Source organism: Sparus aurata, chromosome 1, assembly GCF_900880675.1.
Source record: "Sparus aurata chromosome 1, fSpaAur1.1, whole genome shotgun sequence".
NCBI classification, from domain to species: Eukaryota; Metazoa; Chordata; class Actinopteri; order Spariformes; family Sparidae; genus Sparus; species Sparus aurata.
The window spans coordinates 17,552,555-17,579,631 of record NC_044187.1 but is presented as its reverse complement, the minus strand read 5'-3'; the positions used below and the strand labels follow the sequence as shown (position 1 = coordinate 17,579,631).

Genomic DNA, 27,077 nt, shown 5'->3' with positions numbered 1-27,077 from the left:
ATTATAAATGGTTGAATGGTAGCACTTCATATTTGTAGGATTGTCTCTTCATCCTATACAACTGTATATTTCCTAACTCTGCATCATAGAACCTTTTGGCTAAAGGCCAGTAATTTGACCAACAATAGCTGAATTTGCAGCTTAACTGTTTTCTTTTACTAATTCATCTTAAAATGTCATGTTGTGTGAATCATAGATAGATAAAAAAATGAATTTCTCACTTGTTGCTGTTTTTGTGCAGCCCGTACTATCATAACCATTGAAAACTATAATTCACTTACTTTTTTCAGGACTATTTTGGTGCCACTGTGAAAGTTTCTTTTTGAACCTGTAATTAATTACGTTAACGCCGTATTAAGTCAAACAACACCACCAGAAGGCAAACTTCGGCCTCCTTTACATCTTACGTAGGAGCCAGAGCAGAGCGGAAAAAAAAAAACGCTTGGCAACTTCAATGCGAGAAGGAACTTCTGAGCCTCTAAACAAATAAGCTTTCTGTTCCACTGTCAGTCATTATGTTAATTCGCTAATGCAGATTAAAAAGTAATTGTTAACAATGTGTACACAGAATAATCTGCCTTGGCCGACTGCTGTTGAGCAGATAAGAATAGGCTGTAGAGATGTCCAGTGTAGGGCATTATATGCTTCATTACACACTTTTGTTCCTTGCGTGTTTATTTAAAAAAGATTCAGTAGGAGCAGAACTGACTGTAACCTTATCTTCCCCTTTCATTTTCCTCTACTCAGTCCAATGTTCCCCCCGTGTGCAGTAATGAGATGTTAATTTAACCTATAGCTTTTACGTGCAACTTGGTGGTTTGTCTTAATTAGAGCACAACCTGCAACTTTGCGCTGAATATTCACACAGGCTGCTTGTTTACAAGCTGGGTTATTAGTGGTAATTATGCATTTTAGCTTGCCATTTACTGTTGTTGTTTTTCCTCTACATGTGAAACTTTAAGGGAGTGTTGATAACAATGCATACTCTTCACCCTAAAACATTAACTGTTGTGTGAGACTTGACAAAATACACAAAATACAGGATTATTATGAAAATGCTGTGGGTTGAATAAAGTAGTATAACTGCAACTAATTTCTATTTTTATCTGCCGATATATTCTTGATTAACTGGCTGGTCAATAAAATGTCAGAAATTTTTAAAATTCCTCACCTAATTTCATCAGCACTTAATTGTCAGCAACTTACTGTGTCCAAAAAATTAAAGAATTTAAAGACATTCAGTTTCCAATTTCAGAAAACAAAGAAAAGCAGCAAACCTTCATCATATGTGAAACTGGAACTCGGGACACAACAGCAATGTGGACCAGCAAAATTCACAGGTGTCTTGAACAATATGTAGTTACCTGAAGCTTGGTGATGAACTGCTGTGGCTGGTGAGCTAACTGTGAACCTGCTAGCACTTTAATCATCAGGATGGGAATTCACAGAGGTTGAAATTAAATGTGTCCTATATTTAACGTGTCCTTTTTTTGACTTTGGTAGATTGAGTTTTTACCGTATCATTTTGCACATGCAAGCGAAGACACATTTCTGCTTTCTGCATGCTAAAGTTATGCAGTAAATTATCTTCTATTCTATGGAAGGTGCAACACATTTACATCCTCCATTTTGGACAGAAAATCAGCAGTGACCAGCTCGTCGTCAATGGCTTGAACTTGCATGTCAAAGGCCACCAAAGCTGAAATAATATTGAAGGAACCTCCGAAAAATGTAGTTGCAATTCTAAACACTGATCTCTTCATAATTGATGTTGTTCCAGGACCATCATTGCAACTGATCAGTCATGCTGTTGTGATGTCACAGCATTGTGACTCGTGCTGGTGTTGTTCCTGGAAGATCGTAATTAATGTTGCATCATTTCAACTTAGGATAAAGTGACAAAGTCAGCATTTGGAATAGGCTGTTGTGGCTGATCGGGTTAAGTTCAGGACTCTTGCTCAACAGAGTGGCGCTTATTTAGAACAAATTATGATACTGTTTCCTTATCTGTTTTTCTATTCAGTTTTCTGTAACTGTTTGGTTAGGTTCAGGAAAACATTTTACAATGTTAAACGTGCTTGAAAGGATTTCCATCCTATTTGTGTATTTCTACAGTCTTTTTCCACAAGTTACAAAGCTGTGACATCACAAATCTCTGATTGGTCAGTTGTCATGACAGTCCTGGAGCAATATTTACTTTGATGTTGAAGACAGCGATATCAGATTGTGCTTAACATGAGTAATCGACGTTTCAAATTTGTTTCCAGTTTGTCTTCTGATCGACTAATCAATGAGTCCATTAACCCTTTCTGCTCTTCCTGAAAAGTCTTAAACAAACAATCAGAAGATCTGGTCTGCAGCGCTCGGTCAGCTAGTAGCACCAAGAGTCAAAACCAAGCATGGTGAAACACCTTTTAGCCATTATTTTGCCCACCATTGGAACCGTTTATTTTGTTACACTGATTCTGCTGTATTTCCATTACATTTGTCTATTTTTTTATCAGTTTATTTGTATCATTTTGCCTGTAAAACACTCTGGATAACCTCTGTGCTTTAGAAATAAACTTTCTCTGCCTAAAAGAATGACAAAGAAACCAAATGCTGAAGCTTAAGATCTATGAAAGCACTTTCATCTTAACTCCTCTCCTGGTAACTGATTCTCTGACTGGCACAGGTTGTGCTAGAAAACGTATAAACACCAAGCCCACTGAACTTGTGATACATTTACATGCTCGTCTGTTCTCCTACATGTCAAATTTTTTTGCTCATGATACTTCAAAAAGGAAGAAAAACTTGAAGAGACCACATCTATTTTATGAACGTTGCCATGGGAAATGTATAGTAACAAGTACAGCAGGAAAACAGTATGAGAAATATTTCTTATTCAGATGGACAGCCAGTGAAATGAGTGATGCATTACAACAGTAGTATAACAGAATGAAACAGATCACCAAGGTTACCATGGCATCCTTCCTTTCAGCTGTCGACATTGTGTGGAGAAAGAGAAAACTTCTATAAAGCTTTTACATAGTGTACAATGACTTCTGTAGGATACCATTAAGACACTATGTTTTATTCTGTTGTTATTGTGCAAGGTACAAGTTCATGGCAGAAATTACATTATAAACACTGGCTGTGCGCTTGGTGGTTGAAATAATCAGGTTTACAGATACTGTAGGGCATGTCCACCTCCAGAATCAGGCTGCTCATCTCCACTTCCGGGGCAGGGAGGGGGGGTGAAAGGTCAGGTGCCTCGTCGCACAATTTACAACATCTTCCTCTTCTCAAACTCCTGCAGGGATGGACACGAGAGAGAAGAAGAGAATACACAACATGAAACATAGTGAGATAAACAGAAGTGAATGATTTATTCATGCAGAATTTACACGGCTCTGTTTTGATGCTGTGTATCAGATCTGCTGTTGAGAGGGGGGAAACAGAGGCGGCTACAGCCTTGGAGAGCCTGTTGTTTTTTTACCCCGATGAGTGCAAATCACGTAGCGCCGTACGTGTCACCAAATTCCAGTTAGTGACGCTAAAAAACAGCTCACTTCCTGTGATTGATAGAGGCTACATGTGCGCACACACAAAGAAATTATGATTTATGTGAGGGTACAGTTGCTGTGCTTATCAGCACAGTCCAACCATGTGACTACAAAATGAGAGCGCATTACGACAGCCATTAAAAACGATGTAGATATTTCCATATTCAATTTGGGACATATCACACAAACCATAGGATGATAGAACATGTCGTTCTCAGAGAATCTTCCATTCCACAGGGGGAAAGTAACTTAATGCAAATGTCATTTATCAGCCCTACAGAACACACCAGTACTCATGCACACGTTGGCCCGTTCTCTCTGTTGCTTGTGGTCTACTGCCACCTAAAGGAGGAAATATGTTCATATTTCTGAGTTGCTTGAAAGGCAACCTCAGCCTTCTCTAACCTCGACTCTCCGGAGAGGATGAAAACTATGAGGACAGATGAGCTGGGTTAGAAGCGGGAGTGGCAGAGGGTTCAGTAATTAGGGACAAAGCTGTAGAGGAAATGAGAGGACATGAAAAAAAAAGTAAAGGATGGAAAGGGAGACAAAGAAAATGAGGAGCAGGGCCTTCATTACGTAAAGCGATAGATGCTCTGTTGGCCCAAGGCGGCAGACAGTAGCTCAAAAGGTACAAGACAGGAATCATAGCTGTTTGTTTGTGACAGAGAGGAGGGAGGAAAAAAAAAGAGCAGACTCTTTGTGTAAGACCGACCGAGACACGCGACATGACGAGTTGAGAGCAAGAGGGGGAGTAAAACGTGGAAAGTAGAGGTTGCCACTCAAAAAAGACTGGCGAAAACACATCTGGATCAAAACTGTAGAGAGCACGGGAAAACATGACGTGAGAGAAAAGCAAGACATTTACAAAACAACAGCTTTGACACACCTGATGTCAGGTGTGCGAGCAGTCAGGATCGTAGACAAAAAACCTGAGATTAGACACGTTCGCTTGGGTTTTTCCTGCATACGTGTGCACACAGGCTACACTGTGAATACCAAGCAGGAGAGAATAATATTATCTGCTGTTTATGATTATGAGTTCCAGATATTTTGTAAACAAGTAAAAGGTCATAATTATTCTTCCGTGCATATGAATTAAGTCCTGCTCAGATAAACATAAGTTTTCTGGTATCTTGTCCTTGCACCAGTGCCACTGAAAATTCCTTTGGATACCACTGCAAGCACTGCATATTTTAATTATCTTCCAGCATACATCATCTTGTTTTGCCTGCACATAGAGCCCACCCAGCTTTTTTGATGGCAAGAATCCGACATCAGACTTTAGGGCTTTCGTACGAACTACAGATTGATCTTCCGCATTTTCTAAGTGTGCATCCACGACAGTAAGATATCAGACCTATCTCAAAAGAGAGTTGCGACACCAACGACTTAGGTGTCTCACTAAACTCCAATCAAACTGTATAAACGAGGCAGTGCTGATAAATTGTGAACCAACATTCAGGGACTATACTGCCGATTTAGTGCCCAACAGAAACATATTCCTGTCTACTGTTCAGAAGGAATACGGAAGATCATGAACCAAAAGTGGCTGCCATATTGTTTCTGTACTGAATAAAATGAGCTGAAAACTTCCTGCCCCTTTCCTATGAATTGATACATTTCTTGTGGTACTTTACTTTCCTTGTTGATAAAAATGACTTATTTTACATTTTCCTTCACCCAACGTCCACAACGAAGACACTGTTTTGTCTAATAAATCGGTACTGACAATGTAGATCCAACTGCTTCTTTTGACTAATTTCATTTTCCTGGAGGCGCATTAGACAACAGGAAACCCAAGGTCTCGGGCAAAAATGCAATTCAGGCTGCTAAACTTCACTTTAATAAAACTGTCCAATGGCTACACGAGAGTTCTACATCCTGTTTAAACGACATTTGTGTTGTGCTTGTGTAACTTTGTCGAGGAAAACATCTGTTCGATGCACTCAGATGTAAGAGCCTTATTGTTTTTCCAGTTTTAGACCTCTTGTGAAAACTCCATCATCCAACTGTGGCTCGATGTTTAATTCATAAACCTTGAATTAAATATGATGATGCATGTATCCACTTTAAGCAGATACAGGTTGTCACCGGCGGTGTCGAGGCCCTTGCAGTTCGGTGACAACAGAGATCTGATCTTCTCACTGAGGTCTTCACTGTTCGAGCCCAAACCTGAAGCGTCTTGTCTCCTCGCATCTCTTACTTGTTATTACTTCAATTACGACGGTCAATGAAATTAACAGAGATGTATGAACACAATGTGAGGCAAAATGAGCAACCACGTCGCACGTTTTTCATCATTACACACAATGATTATGAATTAAACTTTGGGGGGGAAAAAGAGGTGTGTAAATCCATATCCGCATGCAGTAGTGCCAGCACTGGTAATGAAAGTATAAGATGATGAATGGGTGTAATACATGCTTTCACTTTTTATACATCTTGTTAACAGTGCTTCCCTAGAGATAAATTGAAATAAAGGGGCAGTGGCGCCAACTCAGCCACTGTCAACACGCGTTTATTAATTCCTGTCCTTGTCTTCTGCCTTTTCTTTACGGCATATTAAAAGTTCAATCTCAACTTGCTACTCCTGCTTTTGCTGCTCCCAGCAAACCTTGTAACTGCTCGGTGATGAAAGACTGTGCCACAAGTGAGCAGCGTCACCAGAGGTTGTGCTCTGAAGCCGAAAGACAGGTGTTATTACAGCGTTGCATCTTTATTGGTTATATGGACTGTCTGCTTTAATTAGCTTTTTATGTGTATGATGAAAATGTGACCTTAGTATTTGTTTAGTTTATTCAGTTATGAGTAAAACAAGGGAGCACAGAAATTTAGAGTTGACTGTTTGTGATTAAGTGAAATGTTTTCTTGTATGTTTTTATGTTTCTCAAGCCGACATCGTGTCGCATTTTAATTTGGAAGCAACAGTACCGACAGGGACTGAAAATAAAGACGGAGATAAGGGAAAAGAAATGAGATACAAGTCAGACAGAGATAAGATGAGATTGATGGATGAGGCAGACAAAAAAACAACAACAGGGGGGAACATCTACGCCTGATATGTTTGGGACTATATTTTAGCGAATAAAACATTATTAGGAGTGTGTGACTGAGCAGTTTCAAAATGTGCGCAAGTAATGGTGACAAGGCAAAACACAAATTGTGACAACTGACAATTATGAATAAAAGCCTTTTAAAAGACAAAGAGTATGTTACATCTCAGTGTTAGTAATGTTAAGTAATGGATTTTTATTGTTTGGGCGTAGACGTCTAATGTGCTGAAACTTAATTGTCATTGTACATAAAGTGATTTGGGTACTTATTCATGAACACGTCTATACATACAGAGGTGATTTACATCAGCTAACACTGAATGTTCCTTAACTCTTGTGCTAAAGATATAAACAACTTGTTCCCACTCTGACCGGCTGACAGGACTACTAGCTGTGCCTGCTAACTGAGCTGACAAGCTGCACGGCTAACTGAGCTAACTAGCTAAGCAACAGGGTTTGTTGTGTTTTGCAAAGCAACAAGTAGAGTGGTAGGAAACTGCATGAGTTATTTGCCAGTAAAATAAGAATCATTTCAACCATAATCAGGTAATACCATTATGTAGTCGGTTTAGTTTAGTACAGTATCAAGTGAAGTCCGTCCTCAAATTGACTGCAAGAGTGCCAGCGAGCTCATGTCACTATCCAACAGTGCCAGAATAAGCCAGAAAAGGAAAAAATAAGTAATTTGTAAGTCATGCAAGACTACTGAAGTGGAGGACAAGGAAAAAGAAAAGAAAAAAACCTGTTAATGAGCATTATAGATCCCCCTAAGAGCACCAAAAGTATATGTAGTCATTAGGCAGAATAGCCCCACTCTCAGTGTTATTATGTACAATACTATCTTGCTGGAGCAAAGAACTCACCTTGAAAATAGTGCTGCCCAGCTGGGCAGGGGACATGCTGACTACGACTCCAGCTGACTGGAGGGCTGCAATCTTCTCTTTGGCTCCACCCTTTCCACCAGCGATGATGGCGCCAGCGTGGCCCATCCTACGGCCGGGAGGAGCAGTTAGCCCTGCGATGAAGGACACCACGGGTTTTGAATTAGCACCCTGGACGTAGACAAGGGAGAGAAAGAAAAACATTAGCGTAAAATTAGTCGAAATGGACAAGAAAGGTGAAGAAGCTTGAGGGAAGGTGTGAGGATGTGAGAACAGTTAGCAAAGCAACAGAGTGGATAAGGAGGAGGATGGAATGGAGCAAAAACAAGGAGGAGGAGGAGGGATAGCAGAACAGAGAACATTAGTTTTCTGCACCTGCATTTTATCAATTCATTAGAAATTAAACACCTCATGCCCTTCCCATTACAGAGCACCCATGGTAACAGGCTTGTCTAACCAGCCATCTCCGTCTCAGCCTGCATTATTAAAACAAAGGGTCAATCAAGCCATTTAATTGCATGGGTTGGTGTATGACCAGATAGGGGCTCAGGCTCCTGCCATTTCATATCATCTCATTTCTGAGATGGTAATTAGTCATGCAGGCACTGATTAGCTCAGCGGCTGTCTATGCTGCTTGCTCATTGATGGATGTTACGTTCAACAGTTAAGATCATTTCCAAGGTGAAGAGAGCTAATATTTCATCTTCAGCAATAACATCATAGCCAGCAAGTGGGATGGAGTGCGTGTATGTGCACACGTACAGCAGCTAATATTTCATACTTAGGAATAACAACATAATTGTAGAGGACGGCTTGGTACACGCGCACACACACACACACACACACACACACACACACACACACACACACCGTCCCAAGCTTTTAACAAAGGCTGTGGCTCATCTGGCAGGCTGCTTACCGGAGAGTGAATGTGACATACTCAAACAGCCAAAGCAATACAGTGAGGTCCTTCAAAGACACCCACTTCTGCTGCCATTCCAGCTCCAAACTCAGACCTGACACTGGCAGGAACAAGATGGCAGCCACTAATATAAACTGGAGATGACTTTCAATAATTAAGACTAGCAGGACGTATATCAGCCAGGGAAATGTTGAGGACCTTGGCTAGAAACGCACCGCTAATGAGACATTAACACTTGCACAGTTAGCAGGAAGATGAAGAGGGAGGGAATATCACTCTTAAGTGCTCGAAATATGTTAAAAGCATCTGTTCTGTGCGTTGAAAAAAAAAAAAGAAAAAAAAAAGGTAAGCACCACACAAATTAGCACCAAACCCCCACTCAGCATTGAGAAGTCAAATCACGTCCTCAATAAACAAACCATCCTCATGTGAATCAAGTCTTAAATCTACCTCAAACGAAAGGGGTTTAATTACTCTATTAATCCCTGCCTCCCTGGATACTAAGTACTAACAATGCATACAGGGAGGGAAGTCATACTATCATTCACTTTACCCATCTTTTGTCTTCCACTGTTAGCAGTTCAGATATATTACCTTAATTATGGGACCAATAGGGTAGTTCCCCCACCTCAGTGTGCCAACATGACTGGCAGAGGGCTTTGTTCTATGAACACAAAAACAGCCTGCTCCAAGGAACTGTATTCAACTGAGACACTTTATGGCCCTATAAACATGACGGACAGGTTGATATGAATAAAACCGGCACGGGCGTGTCCACGTGATGCTTCTCTACCCTCGGTTTTCCTCCTGACAACAACCTGCATTTGTCTTTTAGTCTTGTTTCTGGAGAATTACAAGGGGTTTAGCTAAGCTCAGTGGAGACGGGCTTGGCTGAAATAAAAAAAATAAATAAATAAGAATCAGTAAACCTCTACGGTAGCTTAGGTGCAAAATACTCTGACCTACTTGATATGCATGAAGCAAATTGTAACATGGTTATTCTGTGCAAAACCCATTTCTGACTTGAGAAAGCATGTGAAACTCTGGCGATGACAGGCAGACATTTGATACAGATGACTCTTTAAAACCATATTATGTTGGCAGACACTGATGAAGACTGAACCTTGAAATATGCTCGGCATCATAAAATCTGACAGCACAACCGAGCGGGAAGTATAAGTTTGTTCTCTTGAATTAAGGCGTCAGTAGATAAACAGTCTGCAGTAAGTCAAGTGTAACACTGACGGATACCGAAATCAATACTTCTTCACCTTCTGGTATAATGTGTGTTTCTCAAATAGGAATTCAATATATTTAATGTTGCATGACACAAATCAATCACGACACTGGACCTTTAATTTCACTGAGCAGCCCGTACTTAATGTCTCTCCAATCCGGCAGGATTAGTCAAGTCAATGGGAGAAAAAAAAAAAAATCTCAATTAACTTCTTCCTGCGAGTGATGGCGTCATACATGAACACAGTTTAGTTTATTTCACATGAGATCATTCTGTCCTTGCTGTAGTGTCTGAGCTTTTGTCATTGGTCTGAAGTTGCCAGGGCTTGGTTGAAGAAAGATGATGTGATGTACTGAACACCAATCGGGAGTGAGCGAAAACAGGACCAAAATCTGATGATAGGTGATAATCACATTGAATTCTCATTTTGTTTCACTCAGCCTGACTGTTTCTGTAAGTTTCTGACATTTTTGTTTTCCTTTTGGGGAAGGGAATTTATAAGTTTTTATCTAAATGATCTGAATGACTCGTCATGCCCATCAATGGCATTTTCAGTGGACACAGAAGCTGTGAAATGTTAATTTTAGGGTCATTTCTAAAGGTTGATTTTCAGGAACCAGTGAAGCTGTCATGCATTTTACATTTTGTAAACATAGTGGTATGCTAGCTATGATCAGCGTTGTGGTGTTATTACACTACTACCACCACTACTGACAGTGTCTAGAAATGTGATTACTTTTAAATAAAAAAAACAAAACAAAAAACATTGAAATCGCAACACCAGAGGACAGCAAACACTGTATGTTCCCCGAACTTTACGGTTTATTACCTAATTTTACCTAACCCTACGTTGGTGTTAGACTGTTCAGACAATGTAAGCCGGCTTCTCGTCTTAATTACTGTAATATTTCTAAGATAGAAACTTGAGCTTTTCAAATATAATTACTGTTAACATGTACATCCAGAACTTGTTGACCAATGGTCAATACAAGTGGAAACAGGAACACTGGTGGTAATAACAGCTCCTTTAACTACACTGATTATTGATTGAAAGTCTTGTCCAAAACTGTTCTAGGGAAATACTAAATACATGTTTTACTACGTACGCATTAACAAGAGAATTTAAGCAGACGTGTAAAAGTAGGATGTCACAATATGCTCAAAACATCACAGCGTGAATATTTTGACAGATATTGTGATATGAATTGACAATCAGGGGGAATGATTATTTTTGCATGAAACTAAAATCATGATGTAGAGGTGGCATTTGTTAGGGTCTGTACAGAACAAGATTTGTAGGCCAGAATCTTTGCAGTGCTACAGTACCTCATTATAATGCATTTTGTCACACATTCTACCTTCATCAAAAAAAATAAATAAATCACAGCTCCTTGCGATTTGGATACGGCATTTAGCCATACTGTGATTATAATTATATCTTGATTAATTGTTTATTTAAAAAGGAACACAAAAGCTTCTTTCACAAGTAACTAATAACTTTTACACACAATTAATTAGTACAATTATTCAATTACTTTAAAGAGAACTAACAACTGCAACTCATTTTTAATCTCACCCACCCAAGCTCTGATTTGTCAACTGTTGATTGAACCTATGAAAATAACCTTCAATGATCACAACACAAGACCTTTTTATACAATTCTGAACAAGTCTGAAATGTGAGTGAGAGCTCCAACGTGGGCCACTGTCAAACAAATCAAATAAAACCATATCTACAGAGGTTATCTATAAGGTTAAACTCTTAATAAATAATATCTAAAAGATGATTTTCTGCAAACTTTAACTCAGTTTTCAGAGGCTTAAATGGGCTGCTCAAATGAAAGATGACCAAGTTCTGAGTGTAGCTATCAATAAGGCCATACAAGGTGATAATACTGACCAAAAAAAGACATCTACCTCTGAAATGCAACAGTTCTTCTATCAACCTTTGTCTTCTGAAAGCAGAATAAAATTTTTCATCAAGCATGAGTAAGCAGCACACTTCCAGTTCTCTCTTGCCAGTTCAAGGCTACGAACTCATATCACAGGTAACATATAGAAAGTTTCTCTATACAAGAGATCAAAGTGCTAAATCTCATAAAGAAGCTGGATAAATCTTTTTGATCATCAGAGAGCAGATATAATCTATCATCAAGTTTAAATCCTCACTGTTTTACAGTATTTATTGATTTTGGCTGAGCTATCCTGCTGCTCTTTTCCAGCAAGACTGTGCTCCACATTAATACAAATTTCACATAAGGGAGCTGCCCTAGGTGAGTGTATCGGTGACATGAATTCAAATGTATTCAAATTAGGTAAAGTTAAGTTTGCTCCGGACTTTGTGCTCATATTCAAAATAAGGTCCAAATACTCCATTTCATGTACAATGTTCTAGGCAAGTCACTTTCAACGGAAGATCTGCAGCTTACTCCCACGCTGTGCAGGGCTTTTTTCATGTGTGTGTTTCATGTGAGCTGTCTCTCACTGTCAACACTCTGGGTGATTGGGCGGGGTGGGGGAGGATTGGGTGGGAGGTCGATGGTGTTTGTACTTTATTTATTGAGTGAGAGAAGTTATTCTCCTGAGAGGCCAGCGGGAGATTTGCATTCATTAAAGCAGCCGAGGGCAAATCAAGTCCATTACTCAACTCCTGAGAGCCATAAGCACGCTCACATATACAGAAACAAACACGTGCGCGCTGAAAAAAATTATAGATTAGAAGTCATCTGCGAGGAGCACAATGGCAAGAAGAGGCCTGCTGAAGTTAAAAATGTCAATTACAAGTTCTGTGTAAGCCAATTACTCCTTCATCCCATCTGTCACTCTTTGTCATCATCAATGGATAAAAAAAAAAATTTGTGAGGAAGCCTGGCGATGTTACCAAAAGGAAACTTCTATAAAGTTCCACTTTGTTCTAGACTTGTGATAGTTTCGAGTATTCACTGCGGCTGATGGATTTGAAAGGGCATGACTAAGAGCTAAATCAGAAAAGGATGGATTTTTTTATACGAACAGATACATCTGCAGAGGTGAAGCGCTGGAGCAGACATATCACAAGGAATCTGAAGTAAAATAATGGCTGTCCAGTGTGTTATTTTCTTACAGAATTGTGCTGTTTGAGGTACTCTGCTGCATTCTCCTCGGCGTTGCCTCCGATTTCTCCAATAAGGATGATGCCCTCCGTCTTGGGATCCTGCAGGAACACCTCCAGACAGTCTATGAAGTTTGTGCCGTTGAATGGATCACCGCCAATACCTTGCAGGAGACAAAGCAAACACTTGCTGTATACTCGAGACTCTCAGAGGAGGATTCCTGTGAATATTTGACGGTAACATAGCTGCTGAGTGGAATAAGAAGCAGCTTTTTGCCTGATTCAGTCTGATCGTACAACAGTATTAACTTTTCATAGTTGTTCAACCATTCTGCACTGTGTGAATCAATTGTCAAGAGATCATATTTACTGGATTGATTTAGTTCTAGTATAAAGACGTAGTGTGAATTTTTTTGTCTAATGAAGGTCCACAATTATAACTCTGTATTTATAATAAGCTTTTTTACCCACCTTTTGTTTTTTCTTAAATGCACAGGTTGTAATTTTTGGCCCTAGGGGTCTCTCAATCATATAATAAAATCAAAAGTCATAGTTTGTTGAGGTCACGTTTAGTCTGGGAAAAAGGGATTTGTTGTGTCCGCTGTCAAACAACAACCACTGCCAATGAAAATCCTCTAAAATTACAGATTTTGCTTGGTTGCTCAATGTTGGAAATGTTTAGGATACTCAACAAAAAATGTTACAAAAATTAATACAGAAATAATTGCAGAAATTAACTTTGGAAAGAAGCTTTAAATAAGTTGATATGGCAAACTTCTTCTCAAACACATCAGACAAATATGGAGCAAAATATTAATTATTATCTTTTAACTTATCATATTAACAATAATTTGGACTTGTGTTTTATTGCAATCTGCCAAAAGCAATTTAAGTGGTGAATGTGAATCAAAATATTAAAGTTGCAAAATTCAATGGACCAGATGGACTCACAGATTGTTGTGCCCACAACTTTACAGAGACCTGTCACCACCACAACATCCCAGACCAAGCTGTTGCGTTCAGCGGTTGGATCATGTACTGATGCGAACAGAGAGCAGGACTACAACAGGACTAAGAGAGGTGGACTCTGTGTTTACAGGACTTGTATGGATGTAAATAACTGTATACACATTCTCTGTTTGTGGAGCATGAAGGAGTTTACAAACTTTAATTTTGCTAGGCAACCCTGCTCTGTATAATGACAAATTAACTTTAAAAGCTGTTGAATCCCTAAAGGGAACTGCAAAATTGTGTTATAATTGTCCGAATTTGTTTATCATACATGACTTATAGCAAAATAATATAATTTTAATACATAATATATAATATAATTATATTATTGTATAATATATAATATCGCAATAAAACTTGTGATCCAAAGTTAATATAAAAATCTATCAAATCATGAAGCATGCAAAAAATGGAACGGTCTGAATGCTTTCCAAAGCCACTGTCGAATAGCAACTTTTCAGAAGTAATAGTAGAAGGGAGGTTATGCAGAAGAAAGAGCATTTTACAATTTTTAATTCAAAGTCACTTCAAAGTTTGTTTAATGACATAATTGCCCCGATACACGGTTTATCTCTGCATGGTGGTTTAATTATGCATTTCCTTTCGAAGCCAAGGAACATGATTTACACAGCTTTTTCAAATCACAAGGGACCAATAATAATTTTTTTAAAATAATTCCCACAAAAAGATGACAAGGATCTATAAAATCATGGCCAAACCTCCAGAAGACAAATCTTCACAGACAAAACGTCACCTAAATTCATAGTCACACTATTTTAAAAACCTGCCAACGCCAAAAAAAAATTACATGAATAATAAGCAAAGAGAACCACATTACCAGCAACAAAGATGACAGTGATTTTAAATATTGTATTAACTGTAATTTGCTGTAGCCCGTGGGTCATGCTCAGACTTAAGAAGTTGCCAGCAGAGCCACCAATAAAACCTCCTTTAATGAACTCTACAATATTTAATACTGTTGCGGCGCTAGTTTCATGAAGTCTGGCTAGAGGACATGCCATAATTAAAATGTCTGAATAATAATGGAGCAGAGTTGTTTTTCAGTTAATTTGGGTGTCCAGCCATCCCTTTAATATTGACTTTCTGGTGGAAGATAAGTTGGTCAAAGGAATTTGTTTTTGTAAAAAAGTTAATCTTGTATTTGCAGTGTTGCCAAGAGGTAATAGAACAGGGTATAATGGTCACATTACATCACGTCTTGAAGGTGTGGTGAAAAGAAAACAGTTAGTATTCCTATAATGCATAACTGCTTCAAGAGAACAGATGACGGACCTGGTAGCTTAACTGATCATTTCACTGACAACAACGAGCAATTAAAGATTGATGAATAAAAAATTAATGTGATATATTTTTCAGGACAGTAAGAAATATTTATCTATATAATCTTCAGGCTGTGCTACAAAGTGTGTGCATGTGCTGTTAATCCATTACAGGAGAAACGAGGCCGTGAAAAGTGTGTGGAAGGAAAGTAAGGTAACGACAGAATTGGATAATAGAAAAAATGTCCACATCTGTACTAGAAAATTGCAAAGATTACCTGCAATTCATATACAACACGTGTGAAAATGACACTTATCTATACTGGAATCACTTAAACCTTACATTTTGTAAGGAAAAATATATTTTCATTGCATCACAGATGGGGTACACAACTTTCTTAAGACTCTTAAAAGTCATCACAAATCATACGTCTTCCTGAACAAAATAATGGTGGTAAGGTAATTTCTCTGTCATTGGTACGTTTGGAATCCGTAATATTTACACACATCCAATTTAAATCGTCTTGGTGTGGGATAAAACACAAGCAGGCTGGTGGCAGGCTTAGATAACATAAAATAACTCAGGAAACCAACAAAAGACTGTACGTCAGTGAGCCAGACAGCTTTTTTAAGTTGTTCATGTGAGAATATTCACAATTATCTCCATTCATGTTGATGCTGATTGCAAAATTCACCACAACCGACTTGCTGAAAGTGTTTCTCATCACGATCTGGGGTAAAATATTTTATCATCCCATCCTTATTTGCCAGGTTTGAAAACATTTACAAAACAAGTGTTTCTCCCCTCAGTATTTTTTTTTATAACTTTGTTTGCAGTTACGTTGACAACTACAGCAAAACCTGCTTCAGGAAATCCAGGTTCAGTCTAACCAAAAATGTGCATGAGGTAAAAAAACCGAGCGGCAGCTAAGACGCATTCATGATAATAATTCAAAATGAATGCCACGGTCTGTTTAAAATATTCATAGAACACTTTAAAACAGGGTACTTCCATTTTGAACCTCTCTTCCAGAGTAGTAATATAGAACCAAAAGTTGTACTCTGGTTTGTGCACTTAAAAAAAAGGTACACTTCCCCATCATGGAGAGATGAAACACACTGTCTTTAGGACAAAGAGATTTTGCATCCGAGTCACTTTATCGGTCTATTCAATCTCACTAGTGCCCTTCAAAGTTAGCAGCTACCTCAATGCTCAGATCCGATAGGAGTAATTTGAGCAAGGATCAGAAAGTGGGTGAGTGCTTTCTCTATACAAAGCGTCTGTCCTATTCCCTTGAATGCATCAGCATTTGTAAGTGATCCAGTAAGAGGACTTTTGATGTCCTCTTGCAATAATGTATGAGACTGAAAATCTTTTAACTCGCCTTCACAAAGAGGCCCAAATTAAATGCAGGCATGTAATGTCAAGTGGCCATACTGTCCTCAAGCCAAACGTAAAACATACTTTCCTGTATACAGAAATTTCTTCAAGCTACTCATGAAGCAATATGCTGTTACAGGATCAATTTGTTCCTTCAGTCCCAGCTGCTTGCTTGTAATGGATGCAAAAACTACAAGCTGTGTTACTGTTTGCTAAATTTACATTCATATTGCCACATGTCAACTGAACTTACCAATGCAGAGTGACTGGCCCAGGCCGACCTGTGTGGTTTGGTGCACAGCTTCGTATGTCAGGGTACCCGATCTAGACACAATGCCTGAAAGAAAGATTTAACCAAATTATATTTTATTATTATGTCATAGTGAATCCACTTATGACTGATGATTCCACAAAAGGACCTGTTCTTATTACCAAAAGCCTGATGACATGAAGCACTACACTGTATAGGCGGGATATTATAAAATACTGTGGTAAAAATAACATCTCTGTATCCCTTTAACAGGAAAAGATGCATTTCTACCAGGTATACAGGGTACCATGTTTAACCACAGACACAATAAAGGAATTTAGATTATTGACATATAGCAAGAAACTAGTCTGCAGTCTTATTAAGACTCAGATGATTCATAGAATATCTTCATCTTTGAATGAAGTTGATTGCAATGAAGCCATACACTCAATTAATTCCTGAGCAAAGTATGCAAGTTACATACCACTTCTTATATACATACCTTTTTGGTCTTATAATTAAATCTTTCTGGGATGGTATCTTAGCAGGAAACTCAATTCTATGTCTGAATAAAGATGCTTATTCGTCCCTTTTTTTGCCCAAATGTTGACCCATCAAGACATAGGACGGCTATTTAACATGCATTCTAAAACCTAAGGCATTGTTTGAAACACTTCCTGAAACCTGAGGGTTTTCTGACAAACCTGACAGAACTGTCACTAAAGCCTTTATTTCTCAGCCTCTGGAGCAGACAGAAACTCCAAATTAAGATAATTTTGGAGCCTAAGCATCTTGAAAGTGAACACCTCATTCAAAAACACACTTGTGTTGCATTTTATCTATTCACTATGGGTTAATAAAAAGGTAGTTACAGCTTTGCCCATCCAACAGTGAACAAGTGGTACAATAAAACACTTTGGATGCCTCCATTAGAAAAACCATCTATAGTACTGAGAGGCAGTGAAAGGACAACGTCCGCCCATTTTCTCTTACATGTCATTAGTTAACAAGTTTGTTAATTGGCCTATAATTGACGAAGGGTATTTACCTTAATACTACCTTTTTTTGTTTTTTAGCTTTGTTTTAACTTGGCGATCTTTCATCAGGTATGGGACTTATGTGTTCACAGAGCACTGACGGGGCATTTTATTTGTTTGTATTTAGCTGTGTAGTAAATGTTTTTATCTGATTCGATGAGACTCAATGGAGCATAAGGGTACTGTAATAAAACATTTTTTTTTATCTTTCTTTCACAAGGTATAAGACAAATCAAAAATATATCTTTTTTTCTGAAAATCAAATGCAGAACACTGCTCCAATCAAGGATAATAAGTTGATATAAAATGCAGCTTTCATTTCATGTCCAACTCATTGTGACAGCACAAAAAAATTAGATCACTATCACAGTACATCTCCGTAACAGCTGTTCAGTTTGTGCTTTTGAAACGATGGCAGTCGAATTACTATAAAAGCAGCCTTCTTGTAAAGGTTCACTGGTCAACAGCATCACACACCACTTATCAAGCTGTCAACAGCAGAAGCTCCATTTAGGGGCATGCAGAGCTGTAAAAAAGTTTAATTTGAGAAGAAAAGTATTCAAGTTTGTTTTTCCTTTCTGTTCCGTCAGACTTCAGTCTTTTTAAGATTGTTGTTGAAGGGTCAGTCAGCAGGTGAATCTCTGTTAATACAAACATTATGCAAACATACTTAAATAATATAAAACTAAATAAACTATTAGCATTTAAAAGTTGACTTTGTGTTCTCTTTTATCGATAAAGTGCATTAAGATTCAAACAAATAATGTTCAAAGACAAATTGAGGAAATCTCACCAACTCGTCCTTTCTTGTGAATGTGGCCTGGCATGATCCCGATCTTGCATTCACCAGGCTGCAAAAACATTAAAGATTAAAAGATTAGAGAACACTTACTGTGACGTATACACATATGATTGTGGTTTTTAACTTTAGTACTACTGCTCAAAATCACTGGAACTGTTGTGACCTGTTCCTAAACTAGATATCAACCAATACAGCTTTTTCAGGGACCATACCAATGCAGATTAATAAAGGGCACCAATACCCAATATTTGGAATATAGGTATAATTGGCAATATCCCAATATTCATGATATGAATATCCCTCCCTCCCTCCCTCCATGTCTGTATTTGTTCTTTTTGCTGTATATAAATATGTCTCTGCAGAACACAGTGATTCCTTATTGAGCTTTGTTAGTATGTCACAACATCATTTTAAATAACCAGAACAAATTCAATGACGATTCACTGCAAAAATGTGCATGAGTAGCGTTCATTTCATAAACCTTGCTTTTTTCGCAAACAACTAAACACTAAAAAACGCTAAAAAAAACCAAAACAAAACATGGGATATTCAACCCATATAGCTGATATTTACCCATATGAGTGTCAGTTATTTGTTAAATACAAAAACATAGAAAACACAAAAAACACAAGTTTAACCAAATCATGTTGCTTTAAAGATGTTGGTTTCCTTACTTCACCATTTAAAAAGACAACAGAATATTCATGCGTTCAATCTGAATCACACCTAGATCCTTGACAGCGACTTTTTTACTTTCTCTCTCCCTCCCTGACAAAATGTGCAAGTATATACATCTCTGTCTGTGTGTCAGTATATAAATCTGTGTGTGTGTGTGCGCTTACATTGATGACTCCTGGGCAGTTGGGGCCTATGAGGCGGGTGGTGCCCTGGCGCAGGAGCCTATGTTTGACTCTCACCATGTCCTGCTGGGGGATGCCCTCGGTGATGCACACCACCAGAGGCATCTCTGCGTCGATGGCCTCAATGATGGCCGCTGCCGCGAATGGAGGGGGTACATAAATCACAGTGGCATCTGCCCCTGTGCCCTCCCTTGCCTGAGGAGAGTAAAAAAAAAAAAAAAAAAAAAAGATACTTGGGTGGCGCATTAAAAATGGAGATTCTAAATTTATGAAATAGTGCCACCTAATGTTTCATAAAAATCTTGTGTAAAGCTTCAGTAAAGCTGGTAAATTGCAGCAAATCTGCCAGCTCTATATCACATATTTCAGTTTGTGTGTTTAATAAATTCACAACACATTTTAAAAAGGAAAAAAAAAAACGGATTGGTAATGTGTCATACATACCTCCTTGACTGAATTGAAGACAGGCAGGCCGAGGTGCGTCTTACCACCCTTGCCGGGAGAAACACCTCCAACTAACTGGGAGCCATAGTCGAGAGACTGCTGACTGTGAAACGTTCCCTACAAGGCAAGAGGAGACAGTGTGTATGAGACTGTAATGAAGTCGGGTGCAGCCACTTATGTGGCGTCAACCTTGAGTTATCATTACAGACAGAGAGGAAGGAGGAAATATGCTGCCATCCAGGATTAATCACCTGTGCTGCATGCAGAGTAAAGGGATGGATACAGAGGTGAGGCTGGGTTCTTCTCTGGGATGCAGCTACTGGTAAATAATATCCAATGAGAAGGAATAGAAATGTTTCTTGACACATAAATAATGATGTAAGCTAGGTTTAATCTGCTTGCAGAACATCTGAAAAACAAATCAAAAGCAGATTTTGGATGTTTTCCAACACCGACTGTAAAATATCTGCCAGGCAAGATAGTTTGCAAAAATATTTCACATACTGTCTGTCCTATGAAGGCTATAGGGAACCTGTCAGGACTGAAACACTTCATTCCTCACGTTCATGAAGTCAATGCTCAGAAGTTTTGCTTATCTGATACCTGTTTGCCTTAAATTCATATTGCTGTAACTAAAACATGTGTTTTTGGTTCACTGGTTTCTATCATACATCTGGTGGGTGTATGCTGTACTTTTGAAAAGGTAAAGACCTAAAATAAGGAATGTTTAACCACATCGTAAACACTATGAGTGTGTTCGTTGTTACTTACTGTTACTAGCTTGATGACATATACACAGATACAGATATACCTGCCATAACCTAATAATAGTATGGCTGATACATCATCCTAGCTCTTCATTAAACTAGATAATGGATTGTACTGTTAACTCTGTATATCTAACAAACCCAAAATTAGTGAATGATCAGCAAGTAGATTATATGACTTTTAAGATACTTCTGGGAGAAATGTATGGATATGAGACGGGGCTGCAATCAATGACTATCTCCATTTTTTCTCGATTAAGTTTAAATGGTGAAAATGTTGATCAGTGTCCCAGAAAGAAAGAATCTGGTGTCAATATGTTTTGATCACAATCGAACAATATTCAGTTTACCATCATAGAGGAGTAAAGAAACCTGAAAACATTCACATTAAAATGCTGGAATCAGAGAATTTTGACTTTTTTTTTCCTTAAAAAAATCTAAAAACAATTCAAACCGTATCATCAATTATCAAAATAGTTGCCAATTACTCAATTATTTGTTGCAGGTCTAATATAAGTAAATGTTTAACATGGTTAGTTGGCTAGTGAGGGGCCTCACTGTCCTTCACACTTGGCATACTTCTGTGGACAGACTTCCGGTCAACCGTATTGTTGCCGGCAACTCCACTGATAATCGCAGGGACGTGATGATTCGTGATTGCGTATAATGTAGAACAAACTGTATGAAGCTGGCATAATGTAAATTGTTGTTATAACTGCATCCATGTAAACACCAATTTCTTCTGACATCAGATTTGCATTGTAATAGCACTGTAAAGTTATATATTTGGGCTAAACAAGTTGTAATTAATCTATTCATCAAAGTGAAGATGGACCAGACGTACAAGCTTTTCCTCATCACTACATTAAGGGCAAAAGGAAAGGAAATTTAGTGGTTAAAACATGTAGGTAAAGACAAAGGACACTAGTGTTTGGTAATCTCTGTTATTACTTGCTGCTCTTAGTGTTCTGTGTTTGGTACAAATACCTCCACCAGGTCCCATTTGAAATGAAAAACAAGATAGAGGAGCAATAACACTAAAGGGAGCAGGTCGTGTTTTGGGAGGTAAAAATCTTCTGAGTGAATCGCAGCTTTACTTTCCCAGAAAATTAGTGCATCAAGGCAGTGTTAATTGATTTTCTGCTGAACAAATCCCATCAGTCTGTAGTCAGTTAATTATTACTGAAGATGCTGAAACAATGTAGATAAAATAGCCGGGGGTCATCACTACAAGCGCAAATAAATGACCTTCCTGTAAAAATTATAACTAGCCTATTAAGAGGAATTAGAAGCTATGAATCAGCATTTTTATTCCAAATTGGAATATACCCCTTCACCCTGCTAACTTTGCCATTTTTGCTGGTCATTACTATCGCAAATGTTGGGACAATAAAGTTGAAAAATTGCTTGCTTATCAAGCCAGAAAGACACCACAATGTGCACTCAATAGCACTTGCTTCATTTCTCATCCTTTTCTAATTACCCGGAGTGTTCACTGGAACTATATTTAACAACCTTTTATTACGTTGAAGAGAAAATGGAGGATGAAAAATGGAATGTATGCAAGGACAGAGGGGGGATATAAATCTGTTAAGTCCACGTTTTCTGGCTTGTTGAACACACTTGCCAAGATTTTTATTCTCCTTGACTGGACACGTTTCAAAGTGAATCACCTGAACCTTTTCAAGGTTTTGAAAAATAACTGGGAGGATCAACAAGCCGCCACATAAACATCATTATTGACTAAAACAATGACTAACAGTAGTCGAGGTTGAACTCAAAAAAAAAAAAAAAGAAAATCTCCAAAACCAGCAGCAACCAAACAGGAACAAACCACATTTACAGGCCTTTAAGGCAAAGAAACTGCAACAAAAATTGCACTAAACCGACTACATGAACTGATGAACTGAACTGATGAACTGATCCAAGGACGAGTTTCATCTTTACACAGATCTCGAACAATACTCCTTTTCTCTCTCTTTGAATTGTACTTAACATGACCTAGAGCTGCGATTCTGTTTTTCCCTATTGTAATTCTACAAGTGCCACTGCTGTCTACTCTGTCTATACACTTGTTACATGTCTGTCTGCCCTGAGAGAGACAGAGAGAGACCGAGAGGGAGAGGGAGAGGGAGAGACAGAGAGAAAGGATTATGTTTAGTGAGAGAGTCATGCTGGACTTTCTGTTGTCCTGTTTCTTAATGAGACAACACAGGAGGTTTCCTTATCTGATTTGAAGGACTGTAAGTAAAAAGTTGGGCTGTGTAAATAAAATGAACCTGACTTATTTGACGTAATTTCTGTATCCCAATAAATGTAAATAGTCTTTCCTATCTAGGGCTGCAACTAATGATTATTTTCATTATTAATTAATATGCCCATTATTTTCACAAATAAGCGATTTATCGTTTTGTCTTTACAATGTTGCATAATTGTAAAAAGTGTTTTTCATAATTTGTATCGTGTTTTAATAGCATATTTTGTCAAACAGACCAAATGTAAAAACATCTCCTTGTTTATCTTTATTTACGATAAATGGCAGATAAAAAAGGAGCAAATCCTCACATTCAGGAAGCTGGAATCAGCAAAAGTTTGACATTTTATGCTTGAAAAATTACAATTAATCAATTATCCAAATAGATGCAAATAAACTAATTGATCAAATCGACTAATTATTGCAGCAATAATCCTTTACTAGAGAAAGACAGTAAGAATGAGGTATTGTGCATGTTAATGAGTGTAAGTAGTGTAAGGAAAAACTTGGGATAGTAGAAAACAATTGTGTGTTGGTGGTAGGTTTAGTACAAACCTGCTTCCCTGTGAAACCTTGGCAGATGACCTTCGTGTTCTTGTTGATGTAGAGGTTCTGTCTCGATCCTGTATAACAGTGCCTGACTCCACTCTGCTGCACTGTATAGACAAAGAGAAAAGGAGGGTGACATTGTCATGTCAAAAGAAAGTATCAAAACCTCACACCATGAAATCTTCCTATTCACTCACAAGAACATTAACTACATTGCTCTATTTTGTCAAAAAGGCTTGCTTTCATTAAGCTGTGCAAACACACAAAGATAAGCGGTCGGTATGGATGTGAAGAAACCTCAAACAGAAAGTATCTTTCTAAACTCAAAATGTTTTAGCAATCAACACTTATGCAATCATCTTTTATTGTTGCTGAGCAACAATCTCAGCCTCTCTTCAGACTTGCCAGCTGACTTTGACTGCACCTGGGACCACAAGCATTCTTCATTTTCCAAGACGTACTCTGAATATTTTTAAATTACAGACTGTTGCTTGTGCTTTGGAGCATAATGATATAATGATGTCAACCACTGAGGGAAACATAACACATGGAGAACAAATTATGTCTAATTACACTGACTGATTGGAACTGTTGTAGTATAATTTACTACTGAGTGTGATAATTCTATTGATTTAAAGAAAAAAAAAGGTTATTAACAGCACATGTTGTATACAGTGAGCTAAAATGAAACATTATTTGAAGCTACATTAATCCATGTTTGATAGAATGAGATTGCATTATATGACAATATGTCACATGACAAAGTCATAGGGACAAAACCCGCAAAAAACTGTCAACCACCTCTCGAAGTATTTGACTATTTTAGATCGTGTTTTGCCCTTCAAGGGTTCATGCTTACCGAAATATTTTCACACTCTTAGGCTTATACTGTACATGCAGAATGACCGAGCTGCAGTAGAGACATTCAGGTCAAAGTGCAAGTGAGGAGGCTCTGTTAAGTATTACTCCTACTGTGAGACAAGCTATTTGACTGCAGGTGTTGTATTACAACTTACAGGTGAAACTAGCAACATGCTGCACAATCTCACAACCACACAGGACACTAGACAGACGTTGAATATAGCTTTATATGTATAACATTACAGCTGCTTTTCTTTAACCAGTTTTAACACAAGTAAAAATGGTATAAAGCTTCATTGTACATAAAGCTGTAATTATAACCAGCTAAGGGCTTAAACATAATGATTTATCTAATTTTATGAAATGATTCACTGTGTTACTGATTTATGCATTGAAAGACAAAGAAGCAGCATAAACTTGATAAAAAATGCAAAAAGATCATGCATTTGCTGGTTCCAGAATATGTGGTAGCCTATTTCCACTACTTTCTGACACTTTTTAACTATTTAACTAACCAATAGCCTAAATGGCAGGAAAAAAGTCATGAGCTGCAGCCTCAAACTCAAACAATGAGAAATAAGAAAGACTTAAATCAGATTTTGCTCCATAAACAGAGGATATGACCGTGACCCACAACTGATTGCCTCTCCTCCTCAGTGCACTAGTCTGACACACACAAATGCTTTAGCAACTTAAGCTAATTGCTTTAATTTATTCAAACAGGTGTTCCCTTAATCACGTGGACATAGGTTCAACCCTGAAAGAAAATAAGCATCAAACAAAAGTTGCTACGAGTAATAAAACGAAGAAGGAAAAACTCGACCTTGAAAGTTAAGTGACTTGCTTCACAAAAACTTTATTCAAACATTTGTCAAAACAGCACATTTTCGCTTTGAGGTTTCACCTTCACTGACTGAACTTTGGTCCTCTGTCAGTGCTTCAGTCAAGAGACATCTTATCAATGACAATGTACAAAGTTCAGTTGCCCACTTGAGCCCCATGTCCGAAAACATTAACAACTGCTGAATTTCGATCGCAGCCAAATAGTCCAGCGATGACCGTTGTAGTCTTGTCATTACATCGTCTCAGACAACACTTTCTCACAGGCTGTTGACAGATAGACTGACTGAACAGCTAATTAAGATGCCTCCACTGCTGGGTGCAAACTACACATGAGCTAGTTACTATTTAAACAAACAAGTCAGAGTGAAATGGGCATGCTAACGTTATATTTAGTGAGGAGGACACGCAAGGTCGAAGATCAACACTTGCTCGGGTCTTGGAGGTTAAAGTTAGATTTCAGTTGGACGTTAGCGAAAATGTAGCTAGCTGTCATTGAGCTATAACAGCATATACGTTTTCTATGCGCAGGCTAATGTGGCTAACTAGCCGGGAAGCTAACTGACAGCCAACCTAGGGGAGCTTTGCTAGCCAGTGCAAGTCTGAGGGAGCCTGAAAAGCTGTGCTAATGTACTGAACGGAGCCACTGAGTGCACGCCTGTACCAGAAAGTAAATTGTCAAAGATTTCAAGTCATTAAAATAAGAATTTAGTTAAATACTTACAAAGCAGCCTGGCAAACAACCTGCTGTGAGACATCTTCGGTCATTCACCAATGACACCGGAGGCTTAGGACCCGACACACGGATTTTAGCTGACTAAATAAATCCCCGTCATATCTGCATTTTTAAATTTGCTCGAAACATTTAATTTTTTTTTCTCAGTTAACGCCATGGTTTCAGCATGTGTTTTTGAATGCGTGCCTATGTTTTTTCTTACACTATGGGTAAAGGTACAAAAGACAGATACGGGCATTAAAATTATTCCAGGCAAAATAGTGGGTAGCTTCTTCTAGCAATGAATTCTGGGTACTGTAGGTCTTTACAGAGTATGTGGAAAACACTATACCAACACTAGAGGACGCGCCAACCACATGGATAACTTCAGACTACGTCAAACTGGTAGCCCTAAACTAAAAATAAAAAATAGGCTTGGAAGTTACATCTTGACCCCGGATATAGTAATTGAAATAAGAATAAGAATAAGAATCTTAAACTAAGGTCCACTTACTTAGTATTTTCAAAGCTTTCAATGGCATACTGTATGTTTTAATTAAATATATTTAGTCAGAACACTTTGCACTCATTTAAAGATTGTATTGCACTCATATAAGATAATTTTAAAAAGATATAGTCTATAATGTATGTGCTGTTGAACTATTCACAGAAGGCAACCGTGATGGGTTCAAACAATATTTAACTGAACCATTAGTTGTCATAACTCAGACTATCATCAAAAAATAAATGCTTCCTTAATCTGATAATTGTCTTGTTTTATTGTTGTGTTGTTATTACAGGCTCATTGTAATCTTGCTCAAAATTGCCCTACCAGGCGCAGTGAGCATGATTTATTTGCCATGACCACAAAATTATCCACATTGTTACCATGGAGATGTAATATAATAGGAAGCTAATTGGGATTAAAATGCATTCAAAAATTGTCTCTTTGGTATCCGAGCAGTGTATGTGGGTTACATGAACTGAAGAGTCACTGATTTCTTTATGTTAAATACTCTCATGAGCATGTCATGACATGCGATGATTGTGAGTTTTATGAGAGAACAGGATGAGGTTGCCAGGGGTTTGGTTGGCAATCTACCATATGTTCAATGAGTCAGTGATTGCTGGTGGCATTAAGTACTTAAGTGCTTTCCATTTTGTGAGATTTGTTCTTCCATCTCAAAAAACTGCAAAATTGCTTTCTAAATGTATCAGACAGTAACTTGCATGTAGATCAACCTGTAGCAATAATTCTTAAATACAGTAAATTGTTGTAGTCGGCTTTATGATA

The 27,077-nt window shown here is 38.1% G+C and overlaps 1 protein-coding gene across 1 annotated transcript; it reads right to left on the bottom strand.

The window, feature by feature from the left end:
- Positions 1 to 2,793: 2,793 nt before the first annotated feature.
- Positions 2,794 to 25,946, bottom strand: suclg1 (succinate-CoA ligase GDP/ADP-forming subunit alph). Its single transcript, XM_030429361.1, has 9 exons — positions 25,793 to 25,946; positions 23,374 to 23,474; positions 19,798 to 19,914; positions 19,336 to 19,548; positions 18,485 to 18,542; positions 16,658 to 16,741; positions 12,745 to 12,896; positions 7,465 to 7,653; positions 2,794 to 3,292 (listed from the first exon to the last, which is right to left on the bottom strand). The coding sequence occupies exons 1-9, from the start codon at positions 25,824 to 25,826 to the stop codon at positions 3,266 to 3,268; spliced, it is 975 nt and encodes a 324-aa protein (XP_030285221.1). The 5' UTR covers positions 25,827 to 25,946; the 3' UTR covers positions 2,794 to 3,265.
- Positions 25,947 to 27,077: the final 1,131 nt, after the last annotated feature.